Genomic DNA, 18,226 nt, shown 5'->3' with positions numbered 1-18,226 from the left:
ACTGAAAGAAAACTTTAAACAGACTTAGAGGACTAAAAAAAATTCTTTTAATGATGACAAGTTTAAGTATTCTGGTGGTTTTCAACTGAGCCTGTTTGTGAGGAGTTAATCTAGGTGCAGCAGGAAGTCATGGGGATGGCACAGACTCCTTGAGCAGCCAGCAAGTAATCCAAAGCTCTTCTGTCATCTGGTACAACTCAAGCAAGGGAATCTAGAGACCATTGTGCTCTAATGGTCCTCACAGTGGATCTGGCTATTCTATTAACCATCCAGGACAGATTCCTAATCATGACCTCATTTGTGGCAGGTCCTGCCAGAAAAAAAGGATCACGAAATTCTAAGGAAATCCATACCTTCGTTAGGATTGTATCCTATAATACAGGATGTCCATAGCAATTGTCCACAGTGATGATCTTCCTACTTTTAGGAGTCATCATCTGGGAGGTCATTTAATGGAAATCATTTAATGGAAAGAGCTCTCTTGTTTCTATGGTGAGTATCTTTAGGGCAGGAGAGATCCCTGTGTCCAACTGAAATACAGTGAAGGGAGAAACTAGATATTCTAGGAGACACTGTCCTGTCATTCTCTGACTATGATGAGGGAGCAGAAGGCAAGCTGAGGACAAAGCATAGGCTGACACTCCCCAAGTGGGAGTGCCTGTGTTCCTCAGGCACTCCTGGTTCCTGACTGCCCTAAAACTAAGGGAAGGAAAAAACAAATGGTTTTAATAGAGATAACCATCTTGCAAGACATGAGTCTCCATCAGTTTACCAATGTCTTAGTGATTTACAAGAAAAAGAGCATTCTTATCAATATCCTACCTCCCAGAGACCCATAACTCAGTTTCCTGGAGCCCTAACATCACCCTCCCTTCCTTGAGTGATGTGGGAAACCGAGGCAGAAAGGAAAGTAAACAAAATTAAGTTTCTTCTTGACCTGCCACCCATTGACAAGGACCTGAGATGGGCAGAGTATGACATTAATCCAGGAAATTCCCAACTGTCTTAAGGTTGATGACTTACTAGAAGAAAAAACAACCCTAGCTTGACAGTGGCAAGGCCTCTAGCATCCCGAGAGTCTTCTATAGCATATCAAAGTCCTTTTGGACACCTCCCTTTTTCCTTGCCTCCCCCAACTCCCAAGTATATGATCAACCATTCCTCACAACCCCAGTGCAACAGCTCCTTCTGCCCACAGGTCCTGTCCCTGTGCTTTCATAAAATTACTTGTTTGCACCAAAGACATCTCAAGAATTGTTTCCTGGCCATTGGCTCCAGATTTCAATAACATTCAAAGACTACATCATCTAGGCAGTAAAATGTCCAAGGTTGCCACTTGTAGGCATGGACAAATGCCTACATATATCCCATAGGATATGGGAAGCACAAAATATTTATTTCCAAGTCTGATTATCTATAGACTCATCTGTAGGTATGGAAGGTAAGACAGGAGAAAACCAGGGGTCTGTTTTGTTCAAGCAGCCAGATGACTGCTTCTTATGATAGCAGAGCTTAGTTGAAAGACTCTTTTGCAAAGGGGTGGCAGGTAATTCGTTATGAAATTTAGAACAGGGTTAGAGGGTGAGTTTATGGTTAGGCCAGTAAAATGAGATCCCCAACCATATGAAGTTCAGCAGGGACTCCCCAGGTAGGAATAGCCTTTTTTTTTTTTTTAAAGATTTTATTTGTTTATTTGACAGAGAGAGATCACAAGAAGGCAGAGAGGCAGGCAGAGAGAGGGAGGGAGAAGCAGGCTCCCCACTGAGCAGAGAGCCAGACATGTGGCTTGATCCCAGGACCCAGGCATCATGACCTGAGCTGGAGGCAGACGTTTAATGACTGACCCACCCAGGGACCCCTGATAATTTTTGGTGATGACTTCAAGTTGTATTGTTTACCCCATGAGACCATCTAATCGGTTTTCTAATGTGTCAAATCATGTATATATTGCAGGACTATCTCTATAGGCAATCAGGGCAAATTGTTAGAACCTATCCATAGATTTCATCTGGGGTCAAATTTACAATCTAGTCTGTTCATTTCTTTCTAGTTTGCCAAACGAATTTGTCAGCAAATTCAGGAGACATGGACTTTGCAGGTGGTAAGTGATAATAGGGTAGGGGCTGACTTAAAGCACTGGGATAGTAGCTGAATCAGCCAAATGATCTCCTTTGCTTTTCTCCATGTTTGTCTTAGAGTGTCATGGAATTTTGATGACCACCAGAGATTTGGGCAGTTGGATAGCATTTAAAGATCAAATATATCTTAAAAATTTTTTTTCATTTTCTGTTCAGAAGTCAAGAAACCCCCTTTATTTCCAGATACCAGAACCATGAGCATACAAAAACCACGAGCAACACCAGATGCCTATCTACTATTGATATAGATGTTAGCAGCCTTATTTTTACCTAGAAAATAGGCAATAGATATTGCCAGAGAGTTCTGCCTGCTGAGCAGAACTGGCTTCTGGTATGGGTTTAGCCTCAGTGGTTTCAGTTAAGGATATTACGGCATCACTGGCTCAGCAGTGACTGGTTTCAACCTTTGAGTAGGATCTGTCAGTAAACCAGATTAATTCAGCATTCTTTTTTTTTTTCTTTCTTTTTAAAGATTTTATTTATTTATTTATTTATTTATTTATTTGAGAGAAAGAAAGTGAGCAGGGGAGGAGCAGAGGGAGAGGGACAAGCAGACTTGGCGCTGAGTGCAGAGCCTACTCGGGGCTCAATCTCACACCCCTGAGATCACGCCCTAAACTGAAATCAAGAGTCAGAGGCTTCACCAACCAAGCCCAAGCGCCCCTAATTCAGCATTCTTGAGAGGCACTTCCTGTTTATCAATTCAAGGGGTTAAAAGTTGGTTCCTCTGTGTTAAACGGTCATGAGAGTTTTCATCACCTGGCAGAGAAAGAATGGCAGGAAATCCTCTTGAGGTGTTTCATCAGGCTCAAATGTGGAAATATTTCCCTCTTTTGGGAAAAGATATGTGTGCCTCATGGGCCTCAAGGACATCTCATCCTAAAGGATGAATAGCTGCTGAGGTACTAAAATGAATTGGCGAGTGCCTTGGATGAAACCCGTCTGAAAAGGGACTGGTAATGATTTTAAAACAGTTATAGGTATATTAGAAACTCTCAGCACTTGAGTAGTTCCAGGACTCTGAGGAGGCAGATGGGGTTAAAGACAGACAGCGTTGCCCAGTGTCCACAAGCTTTGGTCACCTCATCTCCCACAGCGTAATCTATCTCCTCCAAAGGATTGATCTGGAGGGTGGAAGAACAAATAAATAAAAACCCTGTGGGGCCCCTGAGCAACCCTAATGTTGAAATTTGGCTTGTTTTCCTGGGAAAGATGCCATGAAATTTGAGGGCTAACAATCTTGTCATAGCCTCTCAAGTTTGAAGCAGTTCATCCAATGCCAAGGCTTTTTGTAGTACTGGCAATCCCTTAAGGGGTGATTTGCCTGGAGAGTTCGGTAAGAAAGTTTAGTCAATTGCTGTAATTGCAGGCTGGTAATCTGGGTTGCTTATATTTGAGTATTTAGGGCTTGTGTGGGTTTCCTTTTGGTATCATTTTGAATAGCCCACCAGAGCTGCCTGGCAGTAATTAATTCGGTCATGAGGTCGGTTGCATAGCAGCGCAGTTAAGTTCCAGTTTTTGATTTGAGTTGCAAGTTCCTCTTACAAACCTTCAATATAAGCAGAATTTAATGGGGTGGAAGAATGATGGTCAACTTTTTCAGTGCCATGTAGTGGTTTAAAAGATTCCTCAAATCTTTAAACAAACAAACAAACAAACAAACAAACTATTCATCAGATCTTTGGACACATTTTTGGATTTTTTCTTCCAGTCAGTAGTATGGGAGAAACCACTAGGAAGCTTTCTGTGGAGTCTTTAGCTAATTTTGAGGCTTCCTTCATGCCTAAGGCCTTTTTGTGGGGAAGTCCAATAAAGAATCTTTTTGCATCCATTCTCTGCCAAGTCTTTCATCTACTAACACGTGAAAGAGCTGATAAGAGAAAGAGAATCCTGGGGCACCTGGGTGGCTCAGTGGGTTAAGCCTCTGCCTTCAGCTCAGGTCATGATCCCAGGGTCCAGTTTCCAGTCCATACTACTGGACTGGCTTATAAATTTGGACTACAATCAAGAATTCTCTAGCAAACCCAATAGGGTTTTTTTTAGGGTTGGAGAACTGCTTGGTAATAGCTCAGAGTTCAGCTTTAGTCCTAGGAGAATGAGAGACCTGGAGCCCTAAGATGTCATCTCCTGGCTTAACTTTAAAGGGGGTACATCATGGCAGGCCTGTACATCATAGGACATCTCCGTGGCTCAGTTGGGTAAGTGTCTGCCTTGGGCTCAGGTCATGATCCTGGAAGGAGTCCCGCCTCGAGCACCCTGCTCAGGAGGAAGCCTGCTCCTCCTTCTGCTGACAGCTCCCTCTGCTTGTGCTCTCTCTCTCTCTCTCTCTCTCGCTGACAAATAAGTAAAATCTTAAAAAGAAAAAGCAGGGGGGGGGGTTCCCTCCTGAGGAGCCTCCAGATAATCATTACAGAAAGGAAGTTCAGCAAGCAAAGGGACAGGAATAATGGATAGGTAAGCAGGGGTGGAGCAGAGGGAGGGAGGGATGGAGCAGCAGAGAATTCTTCTAGTTTAGTAAATCTCTGAGATAATTCAGAATTTGCCTTAGTTTAGAACTAGTATCCTAGAAAGAAGGAATTTTTGAGTCATTAACACGTTTTGAGGCCTTGAAATGCTAGTTAAAATTAACTTACCATTTGGGTTGTTGTTTAGCCTTATATCCTTTCTCTAATTGATTGCACAGATAAACTAACTTAGGAATCCCGAAGGAGCCCCGAGTTGGCCAATTAAATTTTAAATCATCCCAGGTAATCATTGTCCAGACAGAAAGGAATTTGCAGGATGAGGGCCCATAATTCTTATACTTAAAACCAGCACTATTTCCAGAAGGGTGCCCAGCAGCCTTGCTTCAGAAAGCAAACTTCCCATTTTCAAGAGAAACTGAGAACAACAGCGGGCCACAGAGGACACTCCAATAAAGCCAAACCTCAAACTGGAAAGTTCAGATTACAAGAGGACTCAGCAGACTCTGACTGGAACCACTGGGGAGTTAAAGCAGCAAGATGGACTCTGTAAGTACCTTATTTGAATCTACGGTAGAGACAGAGGAGGGAGGTGAGACACTCCGCAGGCCCACTTCTGACACCATGTAATGTCAAACAAAATTTGCAATGAACTTGCAAGGCAAACAAAAAATGTATTTGGGTAACCTCCCAGTATGATGTGAAAAGAATATTTCATCATTCTCTTGCTTTGTTTCCAAGTTTGGGATAATTTTTCTTAAGAGCCCTTTTTCATTCTCCCAACACATCCCAGTTCAGACAATAAATCACATGGCGACCAAACGTATAGAATATCGTGGATATATTCTCCACCTTCCCGGCCATCCTTTTCTTGACATATTCTTATCCAGGTTTATCCTTTAGGATGTGGCACCCAGAACCAAAAATTAAAAATCTCCACATATGCCTTGAACCATGAAGGCTACAGAATAATTCAGACTCCCATAATTTCAACACTATCTCAGCACAACGCATGGAATGAACAAAGATCACATTAGTAGCCACATGGTATCTCATTGGCTTACGTTGAGCAAGTGAGATCTTCAAAGTCTTCTCTATCTAGAATGCTCCTTTTGTAAAAATCTTTCAAAATGCTGAATTTACTCCTCCTGACACATAAAATTATTCCCCTCTTTTGTATTTTCTTCCACCTATGTATCCCTTTCTATTAGAACTCAGTTAATATTGAAACTCACCAGACTTCAAATATGTATTACCTCTGTTTGGTGAATATTGCATACACACACACACACACACACACACACACACATATGTATATATGTGTGTGTGTGTGTGTGTGTGTGTGTGTGTGTGAATAAACGTTCTTTTTATTGTTAAATCAGTCTGGGTGGGTTTTGTTTTGTTTTGTTTTTAAAGATTTTATTTATTTATTTGACAGAGAGAGAGAGAGAGAGATCACAAGCAGGCAGGCAGAGAGAGAGGGGAAAGCAGGCCCCCTGCCAAGCAAAGAGCCCAACACAGGGCTCGATCACAGAACCCTGAGATCATGACCTGAGCCGAAGGCAGAGGCCCTACCCACTGAGCCACCCAGGCGCCCCTCTTATACATGTTTTATAAAACAAATTGATGGGATGTCTGGGTGGCTCAGTTGGTTAAGTGTCTGCCTTCGGCTCAGGTCATGATCCCAGGGTCTTGGGATCAAGTCCTGCTGGGCAAGGAGTCTGCTTCTCCCTCTACCCCTTGCTCATGCTGTCTCTTGCTAACTCTCTCTCTCATATAAATAAATAAAATCTTTTTAAAATAGAAGCCCCAGCAAGCCAGCACATACAGTTGCTAGACATATGAGTAAGGCCATCTTGGACCATTCAGTTATTTCCAGTCGCCCATTACATATTCATGAATGAGCCCAGGTGAGACCAGCAAAAGAACCATGCAGCCAACACGCAAAATAACAAGGAGAAAACACATATCACTTTGTTTGGGGGTTGTTCATTCTTTGCAATAGACAGCTAAAGACAAGAAGTATACCTCTCCTTCATGCCAGCAGGGATTTTTCTCACCTCTTTTATGGCCCTTCTCACAAATTACTGCCTTGCTTTATGGGTATGAATCTTCCGACCATTACCAGATTGTAATGTCACTGAGGGCGAAACAATTTATTGGCCTTAGATTTCTCCTACAGGACTATACTCAGAACTATAGGTATTAGATGATGAGTCCATTTGCAGATTAAGTAATGGCTCCTTGGAATTCAAGTCCCAAAGGAATTTATTACAAGGCAGTTTTCATTGTGAGAGCATTTAGAGAGCCACTGTCCTTCCTTAGTTCTGTTCCACACATATATGGATGGAGGTAAATCCGGCATTGAAAGGGATCTAAACAGGACATATTCAGGGATTATTCCATCAGACCTCCCATCAAAGCCTCACATTCCTGTCCAACAGAACATGCTTCTTACTGGTTAACATTTACGTCTCATCATGGGATGCATGGGTTGCTCAGTTGGTTAAAGTCTCTGCCTTCGGCTCAGGCATGATCCCAGGATCCTGGGATCCAGTCCCGCATTGGGCTCTCTGCTCAGCTGGGAGTCTGCTTCCTTCTCTCTCTCTCTCTCTCTGCCTGCCTCTCTGCCTACTTGTGATCTCTGTCAAATAAATAAGTAAAATCTTTAAATGGGATGCCTGGGTGGCTCAGTTGGTTAAGCCGCTGCTTTCAGCTCAGGTCATGATCCCAGGGTCCTGGGATCGAGTCCTACATCGGGCTCTTTGTTCACAGGGAACCTGCTTCTCTCTCTGCCTCTGCCTGCCACTCTGGCTTCTTGTGTGTGCTCTCTCTCACTCTCTCTCTCTCTCTGACAAATAAAAAAATAAATAAATAAAATCTATAAATAAATCTTAAAAAAAAAGATGGGGTTCATATACACAATGGAATTTTACTCAGCCATCAGAAAGGATGAATACTCACCATTTGCATCTACATGGATAGAACTGGAGAGGATTATGCTAAGGAAAATAAGTAAAACAAAGAAAGACAATTATCATATGGTTTCACTCATATGTGGAACATAAGGAATAGCATGGAAGACCACAAGGGAAGGGGGCGGGGAAACTGAATGGGAAGAAATTAGAGAGGCAGACAAACCATGAGAGACTCTGGACTCCAGGAAACAAACTGAGGTTACAGAAAGGAGGGGGGTGGGGGGATGGGGTAACTGGGTGATAGGTATTAAGGAGGGCACGTGTTGTGATGAGCAGTTGCTGTTATATGCAACTAATGAATCGCTGAACACTACATCAAAAACTAATATATGTTGGTTAACTGAATATAATAAAAAAATAAATAGACACCAAATATGGCTTTGGTGAAGGTGGAGAGAGTCATAAAAGGACAGGTTTTGGAATGTAAGTATAACTAACATACAAATAATGAACACTGTTACACTGTAGAGTGAACACTTGGGTTTGTGTGCCAGAAACACTATAAAGAGCAGCAGACTGGCCTGTCCCCCTGTAGAGCTCCAGTCCCTTCCCCATTTGAATCCAGATGTTCCTTAGTTCATTAGGTGTATGTGGGACCTAGGTGGTGGGAGGATACCAGCATCTAAGTAGAACCTGTCCTGGGAAAGTTGTCTAACGATCAGAACCCAGGTGAAGTCTCCAGCTCCTACAGCAGCCACAAGTGCTAGGACAGCAGCGATTCCTTTATCATCACATATTTGGGGTGGGTTGTACTTCCTTCAATGTTAGGCTCAGTGGAGAGGCTTCTGGCTAAACTGGCCATGGTCCTTGGAGTTGTCTTTTCAATTCCCTGTCGCCTCCCAGATGTAAGGCAGTTACCATTTGAGCTATGACCTGGGGAAACTCAGTGTGGTTTACGTTCCCATAGAGACCACACAAGGTTGGAGAAGGAGGCTGGTGGGTAGACTGCAAAAGTTGGGTTCGGAGGTTACTAGTAGACATCAGAGTTCTCCTTTGGTTTCTGGGAAGGGAGTGAGGTAAAACCCTTGTCTGAAGGGTTCTTCGGGAAAAGGCAGCCATTCCAGCATGGTATTCAGTCAAGGATCCTCTACATTTAATAGATCTGAGCTAAAATGGCCCATCTGTCTCAATCAGATATTTACTACGACCATGAGCTGGTACCACCTTGTGTCTTTGTCTCCCAGTATTTCCTTCTCCTATGACAATGGGGTCCTTCCCATCTGTACTTGCTTAATTAGAGGAAATTACTTCAGTAACACCTAAAACAAAGACTTTTATTCTATCATCCATCATTAATCCCAGAATAATAGCTCATCCTACACTTACATAATTAAAGAAATCCTCCTAAACTATTCTTTACACAACAAGGGACCACTCACCTTGACTTCTGAACCTGCCCAACCTGAAACGCCCAATAAAGTTGAAAGAATACAGTTCCCTAAATGGGGGGATCCTGCTGTCTAGGTACCCATTTGGTAGAGCACTTTGGTAGGCTTGAAGATTGCAGGTGTTCCCTACTTTTTGCAAGTTCAAGTTATGCCACTTTGGTTTATGAAACACCTACATTAGTACAGGTATACCTCAGAAATATTGCAGGTTTAGTTCCAGACCATTGGAACAATGATAATACCACAATAGAGTGATTCAAGTGAGTTTTTTGGTTTCCCAATGTGTATAAAAGTTATGTTTACTCAATATTATAGTCTATTAAGTGTGCAATAGTATATCTGAAAAGTACTTACCTTGATTAAATACTGCTAAAAATGCTAACCACTAATAAAAAAATTAAACCCAAAGATATATATACCTTGTCATCAAAATCTACTAAAGAAAATACAGATGGACATAAAAATTTAAATGTAATATATTTTTGGAACAACATGGCGTAGTTGGAGATAGAAAGGTATAATCCAAAGGAGGTAAAGCCAACTCAAACGTGCATTCAAGAAGGAGCATAAAGAAATGATTTAATGTTCCTAGGATCTGTTTCCACCTAACAAGTAACTGAGAAGGCAAAAGGCCTTGGTATACTGACCCAAGATATTTCAGTAATGAGGCTTAATCATTTGTTAATAAGTAACTCATATTTTTGAAAATTTCATAATGTCATAATTTATTACTGTTGCTTTTGGAAGGATGGATTTCATGAGGCATCCAATTAAGAAATAAAATTTCCCACCTGGTAAGAAAAAGGCTAACCAATCATCTGAGCTTTCAGCAAGTTGTAATCACTGATTACAGATCACCACAACCAATATAATAATAATGGATAAATTTGCAATGTTGTATAATTACCAAATGGTGACTCAGACACGAAGTGAACAAATGCTGTTGGAAAAATGGCGCTGATAAATTTGCTTGACACCGGATTGCCACAACCTTCAGTTTGTAAAAAACCGCAATACTTGCGACGAGCAATAAAGCCAAGCGCACTAAAACGAGGTATGCCTGTAAATGTTTTCCCTAAGCGTAAGAAATCCGAAGAGCCTTTCGCTTTAAAAAAAAAAAAAAAAAAAAGAAAAGAAAAGAAAAAAGGAAAATAGCTTTCACCGTTCCGCGGCTGACTACGGTGGAGGCAGCACGCCTAGAAGGGAAAGTGGCACCACCCAGCTCCTTCCCTGGGAACTACACTCAGCATGAAGCCGCCATAGATTTGAATTGTGTCTTTGAAACTCTGTGCTTTTTTTTCTCCATGTATTTTGTTCATCTCTTAGCAAGAAGTATCCTACGGTATCAGAAAAACCTAAGAGAGATTATTTTGGGGGTTTGGGACCACTCAAAGAATTTTCCATAATAATTAATGGTAATTGTTTCTTCCCTTTATTCACTTCAGCTTAAGAAAGATTTCATAAGACTTCTCCTTTCGGATACGGGTGTTTGGGGGGAACCTGTAGTCTTATCAGCTATGCAAGTTGAGTATGGAGGAATACGGATGAACCGGAGAGTAAGTAGGATTGGCTCTATGTTTAAATGCCCGAGCTGCTCAGGAGCTTTTCCAGTACTTGTCAGAATCACCTTCATTAGCAGTATCCTGGTTGGGGCAAAGTTGTGACTAGTCTAAAAACGGCCTCATCTTGTCAGACTAAGAAATTAAAATATCCTTATACTTAATCGGGTCAAGCAATTGAGTGAAACATGAGATATCCTTGTAGTGGTAGATCCAGACTCATTGAAGAGGTGATTTCATAACCAGGGATGGGGAGTGGGAAGGTGGAGTCTGCAGGGCAGGTTCCTGGAGAAGCCAGGCTTGGGTTTGGTTCCAGAAGTGACTCCAGCGAGAAAGGCTTGGTAACCTTAACGTTTCAATCCATTTCGTACTGGTACACATTTACTCCAACTTTTTACAGGGGTCTTTGCAGCCTGCCTAATCACCACCGACCTCCCTCCTTTCGCAGCTCCGCCCCAGTTCTGACACTTTCACTGCCGGCTCCTTCAACCACGCCCCCGGCTTCTGGACCAAAGTTCGGACCAATACAGTTGCACCCCACGGGTCACAGGACCAGAGAGGCCAGCCAATTGGAGACCAACTGTAACCGCAAAGAGGAGATGTCTTTTAGTGGCATCTTTGGGCCAATGAGGAGCAATGATTCCGCGCCCACTATGGGCGCGTAACAGAGGACGCGCGGCTTCCTGAAACACGTGACCAGCCCGCTGAAGCCGCCTAGCCCCACCTCCTGGTCTGGAGGTAACGCGATGGCCACGCTTCCAATGGCTCGCAGAACTTCTCGTCACGTGCAGTTTTTGCAGGCCCAGCGGCCTCCGGGAGGTCATGTGACAGTTGACGTTGCCGCGGCGCTCCCCAATGGAAAAAAAGAGCTGCCTTGGCAGGACCAAGAATTGATTTGTGGCCACGAATAACAGCACGGCCGGGGCGGGGATAGCCTATCACGTGCTTGCGGGACGGAATCGGGCGGGGTGGGCCACTGGTTGCGGGGCGAGCTGGGCGCGAGGCGCGCAGGCGCCCTGGGGACCCGGTAGCGGCGGCGGCGGTGGCTGCGGAGACGGCAGCGGCGGAGAGAGCCGGATCCTTGGCCGAAGCAGGAGGCGGTGGCGGCGGCGGCCATGGCGGCAGACGGAGAGCGATCCCCGCTGCTCTCCGAGCCCATCGACGGTGGCGCCGGCGGCAACGGATTAGTGGGGCCGGGCGGGAGTGGGGCTGGGCCCGGGGGAGGCCTGACCCCTTCCGCACCACCGTACGGAGCCGGTAAACATGCCCAGCCCCAGGGTAAGCCGGGGCGGGTCCGAGGTGTTCCTGGGAGGGTACTCTTGAGCAGCGGGAGGGGGCGGGGTCTGGGGCGGAGGAGGGGCCCCAGCGCCAGGTGCGGAGCAGTTGCACCTGTAACTGGGTGAAGCTCTCTTTCTTTCGCAATTGCCATGGAGCTTGGGAAAGGAAGGGGCTTCTAGGGAAGCTGAATGAAGCACGGATTATAAGAAGCCCGCCGAGCTAGGTCAGAAGGGTTGAGGACGAAAAAGAGTTCCTTGACCCTTTGGAGCATCAGTGAGGTGTCTGCAAGTGATGCCACCCTCCTTTTTACTTTCCTCTTCAGCATTTCCCCCGTTCCCTGAGGGACACCCCGCCGTGTTGCCTGGGGAGGACCCGCCCCCCTATTCCCCTCTGACCAGCCCGGACAGTGGGAGTGCCCCTATGATCACCTGCCGAGTCTGCCAGTCTCTCATCAACGTGGAAGGCAAGATGCATCAGCATGTAGTCAAATGTGGCGTCTGCAATGAAGCCACTGTGAGTTATACATATCTATGAAATGGGCCCTGTTTCCTAGATCCTCTTTCTGATCCCTCGATTCTAGACCCTGACCTTTGGTGTTAGCCAAGTGCTAGTCATGAAACCCCGGTTTCAGTTCCAGGAGTCTCACACTGTCATTTCCCCAGAAGCCACTCACTGAAGATAATGTTTACCATCCTGTACCTTCATATCTGTCCTGGATACTTAAGCCTAGTTTTTATTTGTGAATCTCATAATTTCATCTGTCTGTCCTGGCTAAAATCTTATTTCTCTGATCTCTCCTCAGAAGGTGTTTTTGGAGGAAATGGAAGGGATTGGAATTAGAGGTTTGCTTACCGATGTCCTCATTATTCTCTAGCCAATCAAGAATGCACCTCCAGGGAAAAAATATGTTCGTTGCCCCTGTAACTGTCTCCTTATCTGCAAAGTGACTTCCCAGCGGATTGCCTGCCCTCGGCCCTACTGGTAAAAGACATAAGGTGGAGAAGGGCATCAGTGGGAAAAATTGGAAAGCCGTAAAAAGGATGAATGTTCGCGGAGAACCTTAAATTGAAAGAGCCTCGTGTTTATTTAGAAAGAGGAAAATACTGCGGACTGTTGTATCTTTTAGAATATTATAGCCATCTTTCACATCTGACAATAAAAAGATTGGGGTGAAATGGTGTCTTATAGGAAATAGAGAGTCTAGTGGGCTGGGTGAATTATGAGATAAAAGAGAAATTAGAGATCTGAAGTTTAAACTGTGTTATTTCTCAATTCCCTGGGGATAGGGTTGGGGTGGTGTGGGGTATAGTACACGTACAGAGAAGTAGAGGAGTGGAGGGTGTGGAGGAGGGATAGTGTGGGGACCTTTAGGATTAAAAGTTATTTAAACGTAGTCATTTTCTTCTTTACAGCAAAAGAATCATCAACCTGGGGCCTGTGCATCCAGGACCTCTGAGTCCGGAACCACAACCTATGGGTGTCAGGGTTATCTGTGGACATTGCAAGAATACTTTCCTGGTGAGGAGGAATATTGGGAAGTCTTGGGAAGGAGGGGGAGAAACAGAAGTAATCATGAATGTATTTCTGAGTTATGATAATTAATCCTGAAAAGGCTTGTTCTAATTTCCCTTCTGTTCATTTCCTACCCTCCCCTGCCCCAAGGCCTTCATTAGACATGGCCCCGCTTCTGTTAATTGGTTCTCCCCTTTTTGTTCTCCATAGTGGACAGAATTCACAGACCGAACCTTGGCCCGTTGCCCTCACTGCAGGAAAGTGTAAGTGATTGGAGAGTGGCATTGTTGAGCGAGTAACTGTTGAAATGTGTGGGAAAATCTGCAGGGCCTTTGCAAACATCCATTTGTTTGCCTCCCCACAGGTCATCTATTGGGCGCAGATATCCACGAAAGAGATGTATCTGCTGCTTCTTGCTTGGCTTACTCTTGGCCGTCACTGCCACTGGCCTTGCTGTGAGTAATCTTGATCCAGCCCCTCTCATTCTTCAGCCTCATCTCCATAGCCTAAGATTTGGGAAATGGCTACCTTAAAAACAGTGAAAGATTAACTGAGGGGGTTTTGTTTTAATGTGTAGGTGAACTGAACTTGAAGGTAACTGATAATCTTCATTGTTAATTGTAGGAGTAAAAATCAGCCATCTTCTTTATGCAGAAGATAGGGCAGTGGAGAAATGGGTTAAATTAAAGCGTTGTAAGGAAACCTGGCTCACCTGTTAGAAAAACTGACAGATATCTAGGATTATATAACTTATGTACATGCCTAGGGGAAGGGAAAGGAACAACTGGCTAAGGTGGTCCCTGAAGATGGATACACATGGATAGGAAACCAGGGATTGAAGCTCCCAGTCTGTTACTACGATTTCTAGAAAATGTTGAGATCAACAGTAACCCCATCTTCCTTCTTCATCAGTTTGGCACATGGAAGCATGCACGGCGATATGGAGGCATCTATGCAGCCTGGGCATTTGTCATCCTGTTGGCTGTGCTGTGTTTGGGCCGGGCCCTCTATTGGGCCTGTATGAAGGTCAGCCACCCTGTCCAGAACTTCTCCTGAGCTTCATGACAACCCACAGACTGTGCCTGGCCCCTCCCTGGTGGGGACAGTGACACTACAAAGGGAACCGTGGTAAAAGGCTCCCTCGGCTTCTGTAAAGGGAGCCAAGCAGCTGCCTTCCTTTTCCCTGGGGAGAGGTAGGAAGGAACCAGGCCCTCACCTAGGTTTGGAGGGGTAGAGAAGACCACTGCTGGCCATCTGCTTTCCTCCAAGGGCTGCTGTGTATAGGGTGAAATAGAATGTTGCCCCTAAACCTGGGTCCTAGAAGAGGGTTCTAGCCTTGTCCTTCCTAATATGCTCCCTGAGAGCCATTCCTGTCCCTTAAACATTCCAGGGCAGGGTGGGGGTGGGTAGCCCTGGGGGTTCCCTCCCTCTTGTGCACCATTAGGACCTTGCTGCTGCTATTGCACTTCACCAGGGGCTGGCTCTGGCCTCAGTACCCTCAGTCTCCTCTCCCCCCATTCCGTGTCCTGGGGGGGTGGGGTCAGCCGCTGCTCTGTACAGAACCACAGGAACTGATGTGTATATAACTATTTAATGTGGGGTATGTTCCCCCAGTCCTGTATTTCCCTTAATTCCTCCTTCCAACCTTACCCCCTAGTTGGGAGTATTTAACTGGGCTGGGTAGGGTTGCTCTGTCTTGGGGGAGGCTAGGGATTCATCCTGTGCTTGTAAATAAATACGGTCATGACTATCCTTTTCTAGTTGTTTATCTTTATATGTAAAAACCGAGGGGAATTTGTAGCCCCACGAAGGGGTAGAATACAAAGACAGCAAGGCTGAAACTATGGCTCTTTATTTTCATGTGGACAGTTCAAAGGAAGTCATCAGTAGCTTTTTTTAATGTAAAAAAAAAGGGGGGGGTAAAGAAAAGTATCAGTAGTAGGCTGGTTGAAAGATTTGTATTGTTAGAAGGGAAATACAGTGCACTTATTTCTAGAGAGCAGTTTTTAAAGATGTTTTGGGGAGGTTAAGTTTTAAAGCTAAATTGGGGGGCTTATTTCCCAGTTTTAAAGTAACTTAGGGATGGTGTCACAGTGCTAAGTATAGGGTGATAGGACAGTGGTCACTACCCAAGGCCTTGGAACGGATCTTGCTGTCACACAATGCAGGTAACAGAGAGTGAGACAACAAAAAGTAATCAAGGCGCCAACCGACATTTTTGGATCGAGCGTTCATCATATAGGTCCAAAAGGTATAGGCATAGGCCGTGTTGGGGTAGAGGTGCCGGAAACTGTCAGCCAGTGGCACGGCCTGTAGTAATTCCCCAAAGCCTTGACGCTCTTGTGGAGTGAAGCCAGCATTCTTTTTGTTTCCCTTGGGGTTGCGAAGGTCGATTTCTTCATGAGCCACATTGAGGTCCCCACATAGCACAAGGGGCTTGCGGGAAGCCAAACCCTTCAGGAATTTGCGAAAGGCTTCATCCCAGCGCTGCCGGTACTCCAAGCGTACCAGACCTCGGCCTGCATTAGGTACATAGGCTGTTACCAGCACAAATGCATCAAATTCAGCCACGATCACTCGGCCTTCCTGATCATGTTCCTCTTCACCTACAGAAATGATGAAACAAAATCAGCATAAAAAAGTGTAAGAAGGGGCCTCTGGTTAGCTTAGTTGTTAAGCATCCGCTTTCAGCTCAGGTCATGATCTCAGCATCCTGGGATTGAGCCCCATGTTGGGCTCCCTGCTCAGCAGGAAGCCTGCTTCTCCCTCTCTCACTCCCCCTGCCTGTGTTCCCTCTATTGTGGTCAAATAAACAAAATCTTAAAAAAAAAAAGTGTAAGAAAAGGAAAAGCAAAGAAAATAATTCACATTAGGGGCTGGAGTAGGGTATTAGCCGTTGGATTGGAAGAGTTCAGGGATTAGAAATGAACAGGGTCTCACCAATGCCATAGGAGACTTTCAGGGGGCATTGGCGGGAAAGCAGGCCCACACCACTGTACCCCTCCTTGTCTGAAGGAGCTGACCAGTACTGATGGGATAGTCCAGGTAACTCTTGAAGTTCAACTGGTAGTTTATTCTCTGAACATTTGGTCTCTTGGAGGCAGAGGATATCTGGGGCTTCTTCCTTTACCCACTGTGAGTGAAATGAAAAGTAGAAAAAGTACTATCAATTCAGACATTCACTGAAGACTCTGTGCCAAGTACTAGAACTACACTGCTTAGACACAATCACTATGCTTATGAGTCTAATAAGCACGTGGCACCTAGGTGGCTCAGTTAAACATCCACCTTAAGCTCAGGTCATGATTTCAGGGTCCTGGGATGAGCCCAGGGTTGGGCTCCTTGCTCAGTGGGGCGTCTGCTTCTCCCTCTCCATTTGCCCCTCCCCACCCTTTGTGCACTCACTCTAATAAAATATTTAAAGAAAAAGTCTAGTAAGCGTAACAGCTAAATTCTGTAACTGGCAACTAACAGGAAAAATGAGTATTACATGCAATGCTGAAGAGACGGTATTTCTTTCATAGGCAATGGATAGCCACGTTAAGATTTTTAAGCGGTATTTTTAAAATTTAAACTCCAGGCCACAGGTGGGGCTCCAACTCACGACGCCCCAAATGAGCCAGCGAGGCACTCCTAAACCGTAATTTAAGTGGAAGACCTACTGGAGATGAAATGGAGCAAGTCCAAAAATAAGGTGCATGGCAAAGAGTTGAAGCCATTAATTAAAACAATAGAAATGGAGTTGAAAAACTGGACATTTCTCAGAAATACAGTAGTTCCATAACTTGGTGAAGCTCCTCCTTTTAACTTTCACCAAAAAAAATCTACACACAAAGGGAAAATAAAACCCACACGTTGGGATGTTTCAAATGTTAAGGTGATTAAATCCCAAGATCGTTCAATACGAAAGAATGTCCCTTCCCCCTCCCTAAATTCCACTCACATCTAAACCTTTCTTCTTAATCCAGGCTCGAAGCCCATCCACATTCCAGGAGCAGATCTTGAGGGTGGCGGATTTACCATTGGGCGAGGTTTTCTGATCTGGGGGGTCCTCATACAAGACTGGCCCCTCTCCTGCCTCTTTTTCGTTTTTCTTTGCTCCCGCCTTACTCTTCTTGGCTTCTGGCTCTACAAAATAAGTAATACACAATGATAAAAAGTTGACAAAAAGCAACTTTGATCCGCTTTACTATAGACCCACTGAGAGTTGTTACGACTTCTTTACAATCTGCAAGAACACACTGAGTACGTTCCCACTTCCCGTTTACTGAAGGAATCTGAAACCCCCACGGCAGCCTCTAGGGATAGGGGCTCATTTCGTTTTCTTACCAATCTTGGGTTCTTCCCCGTCTTCGACCACGGCTCCCTTTTTCCCACGCTTCGGCATCACTGTAACGAAAGCCTTTCTGAACCAGTACCACGTCGCCCCCCGAAGCAGTATCTTTACCGTGTTCCCTGCAGACAGGAAGAGGTCGTGAAGTCAGCTAAGGCTTGGGAAAAGACTCCTCCCTCGGACGCCCCCGCACTAGGTACCGCCTCTCAAACCACATTATCTCTGAATCCTTTCCCCGCCTCCATGCACCACAGGCCCTTCAGCCCCTCACCCACAAGACTAGATCATTTCAGGGTGCCTTGTGCAGTCCTCGTGAGATCCGCCCTCCGGCCAATCGAGGGCCTTAATTCAGGGTTTTGATTTAGGCTTGCGGATCAGACGTCCGGGAAGCCCCTCTGCTGCGCAAACAAGAGCAACCCAGTATCTGACCTGCTCCGATCCCAGCCTGGCTCCTCCTTACCCGAGCACAAAGAGCCTTGCACGCTCTGCCCCCACGTGGGTAAGGGGAATGGTCACGTGACCCGAGGAGCACCGCCTCAGGCAGAGGAGTGCGTGTGACTGGTCGTCTGGGACCATGT

The 18,226-nt window shown here is 45.1% G+C and overlaps 2 protein-coding genes across 5 annotated transcripts; one reads left to right on the top strand and one right to left on the bottom strand.

The window, feature by feature from the left end:
• Positions 1–11,012: 11,012 nt before the first annotated feature.
• PIP4P1 (phosphatidylinositol-4,5-bisphosphate 4-phosphatase 1) lies at positions 11,013–15,070 on the top strand. 2 transcript variants are annotated; one of them, XM_032856956.1, is made up of 7 exons: positions 11,013–11,803; positions 12,126–12,316; positions 12,678–12,784; positions 13,216–13,321; positions 13,526–13,578; positions 13,680–13,770; positions 14,228–15,070. In XM_032856956.1, exons 1-7 carry the CDS (start codon positions 11,641–11,643, stop codon positions 14,369–14,371), a joined length of 855 nt encoding a protein of 284 aa, XP_032712847.1. In that variant the 5' UTR covers positions 11,013–11,640; the 3' UTR covers positions 14,372–15,070. The 2 variants fall into 2 exon arrangements, with proteins under 2 accessions (XP_032712847.1, XP_032712848.1); XM_032856957.1 differs by having other exon boundaries at positions 11,018–11,782.
• Positions 15,071–15,254: 184 nt separating this feature from the next.
• On the bottom strand, positions 15,255–18,185 carry APEX1 (apurinic/apyrimidinic endodeoxyribonuclease 1). 3 transcript variants are annotated; one of them, XM_032856953.1, is made up of 5 exons: positions 18,078–18,185; positions 17,645–17,770; positions 17,259–17,443; positions 16,256–16,448; positions 15,255–15,921 (listed from the first exon to the last, which is right to left on the bottom strand). In XM_032856953.1, the coding sequence occupies exons 2-5, from the start codon at positions 17,700–17,702 to the stop codon at positions 15,404–15,406; spliced, it is 954 nt and encodes a 317-aa protein (XP_032712844.1). In that variant the 5' UTR covers positions 17,703–17,770; positions 18,078–18,185; the 3' UTR covers positions 15,255–15,403. The 3 variants fall into 3 exon arrangements, with proteins under 3 accessions (XP_032712844.1, XP_032712845.1, XP_032712846.1); XM_032856954.1 differs by having other exon boundaries at positions 18,109–18,172; XM_032856955.1 differs by lacking the exon at positions 18,078–18,185 and adding an exon at positions 17,920–18,055.
• Between the last annotated feature and the right edge of the window lie 41 nt (positions 18,186–18,226).

Source organism: Lontra canadensis, unplaced genomic scaffold, assembly GCF_010015895.1.
Source record: "Lontra canadensis isolate GAN:19392208 unplaced genomic scaffold, GSC_riverotter_1.0 scaffold12, whole genome shotgun sequence".
NCBI classification, from domain to species: Eukaryota; Metazoa; Chordata; class Mammalia; order Carnivora; family Mustelidae; genus Lontra; species Lontra canadensis.
Note: the sequence above shows the minus strand (reverse complement) of the source record. Positions and strands in the feature narration are given on the sequence as shown.

Coding starts and splice junctions, on each gene's coding strand:
- PIP4P1 (XM_032856956.1), top strand. CDS start 11,641: ATGGCGGCAGACGGAGAGCGATCCCCGCTGCTCTCCGAGCCCATCGAC. Junction 12,785..13,215: donor GCCTGCCCTCGGCCCTACTG/GTAAAAGACATA, acceptor TCTTCTTTACAG/CAAAAGAATCATCAACCTGG. Junction 13,322..13,525: donor ATTGCAAGAATACTTTCCTG/GTGAGGAGGAAT, acceptor TGTTCTCCATAG/TGGACAGAATTCACAGACCG.
- APEX1 (XM_032856953.1), bottom strand. CDS start 17,702: ATGCCGAAGCGTGGGAAAAAGGGAGCCGTGGTCGAAGACGGGGAAGAA. Junction 16,449..17,258: donor TTAAGAAGAAAGGTTTAGAT/GTGAGTGGAATT, acceptor TTTCACTCACAG/TGGGTAAAGGAAGAAGCCCC. Junction 15,922..16,255: donor GAAAGTCTCCTATGGCATTG/GTGAGACCCTGT, acceptor TCATTTCTGTAG/GTGAAGAGGAACATGATCAG.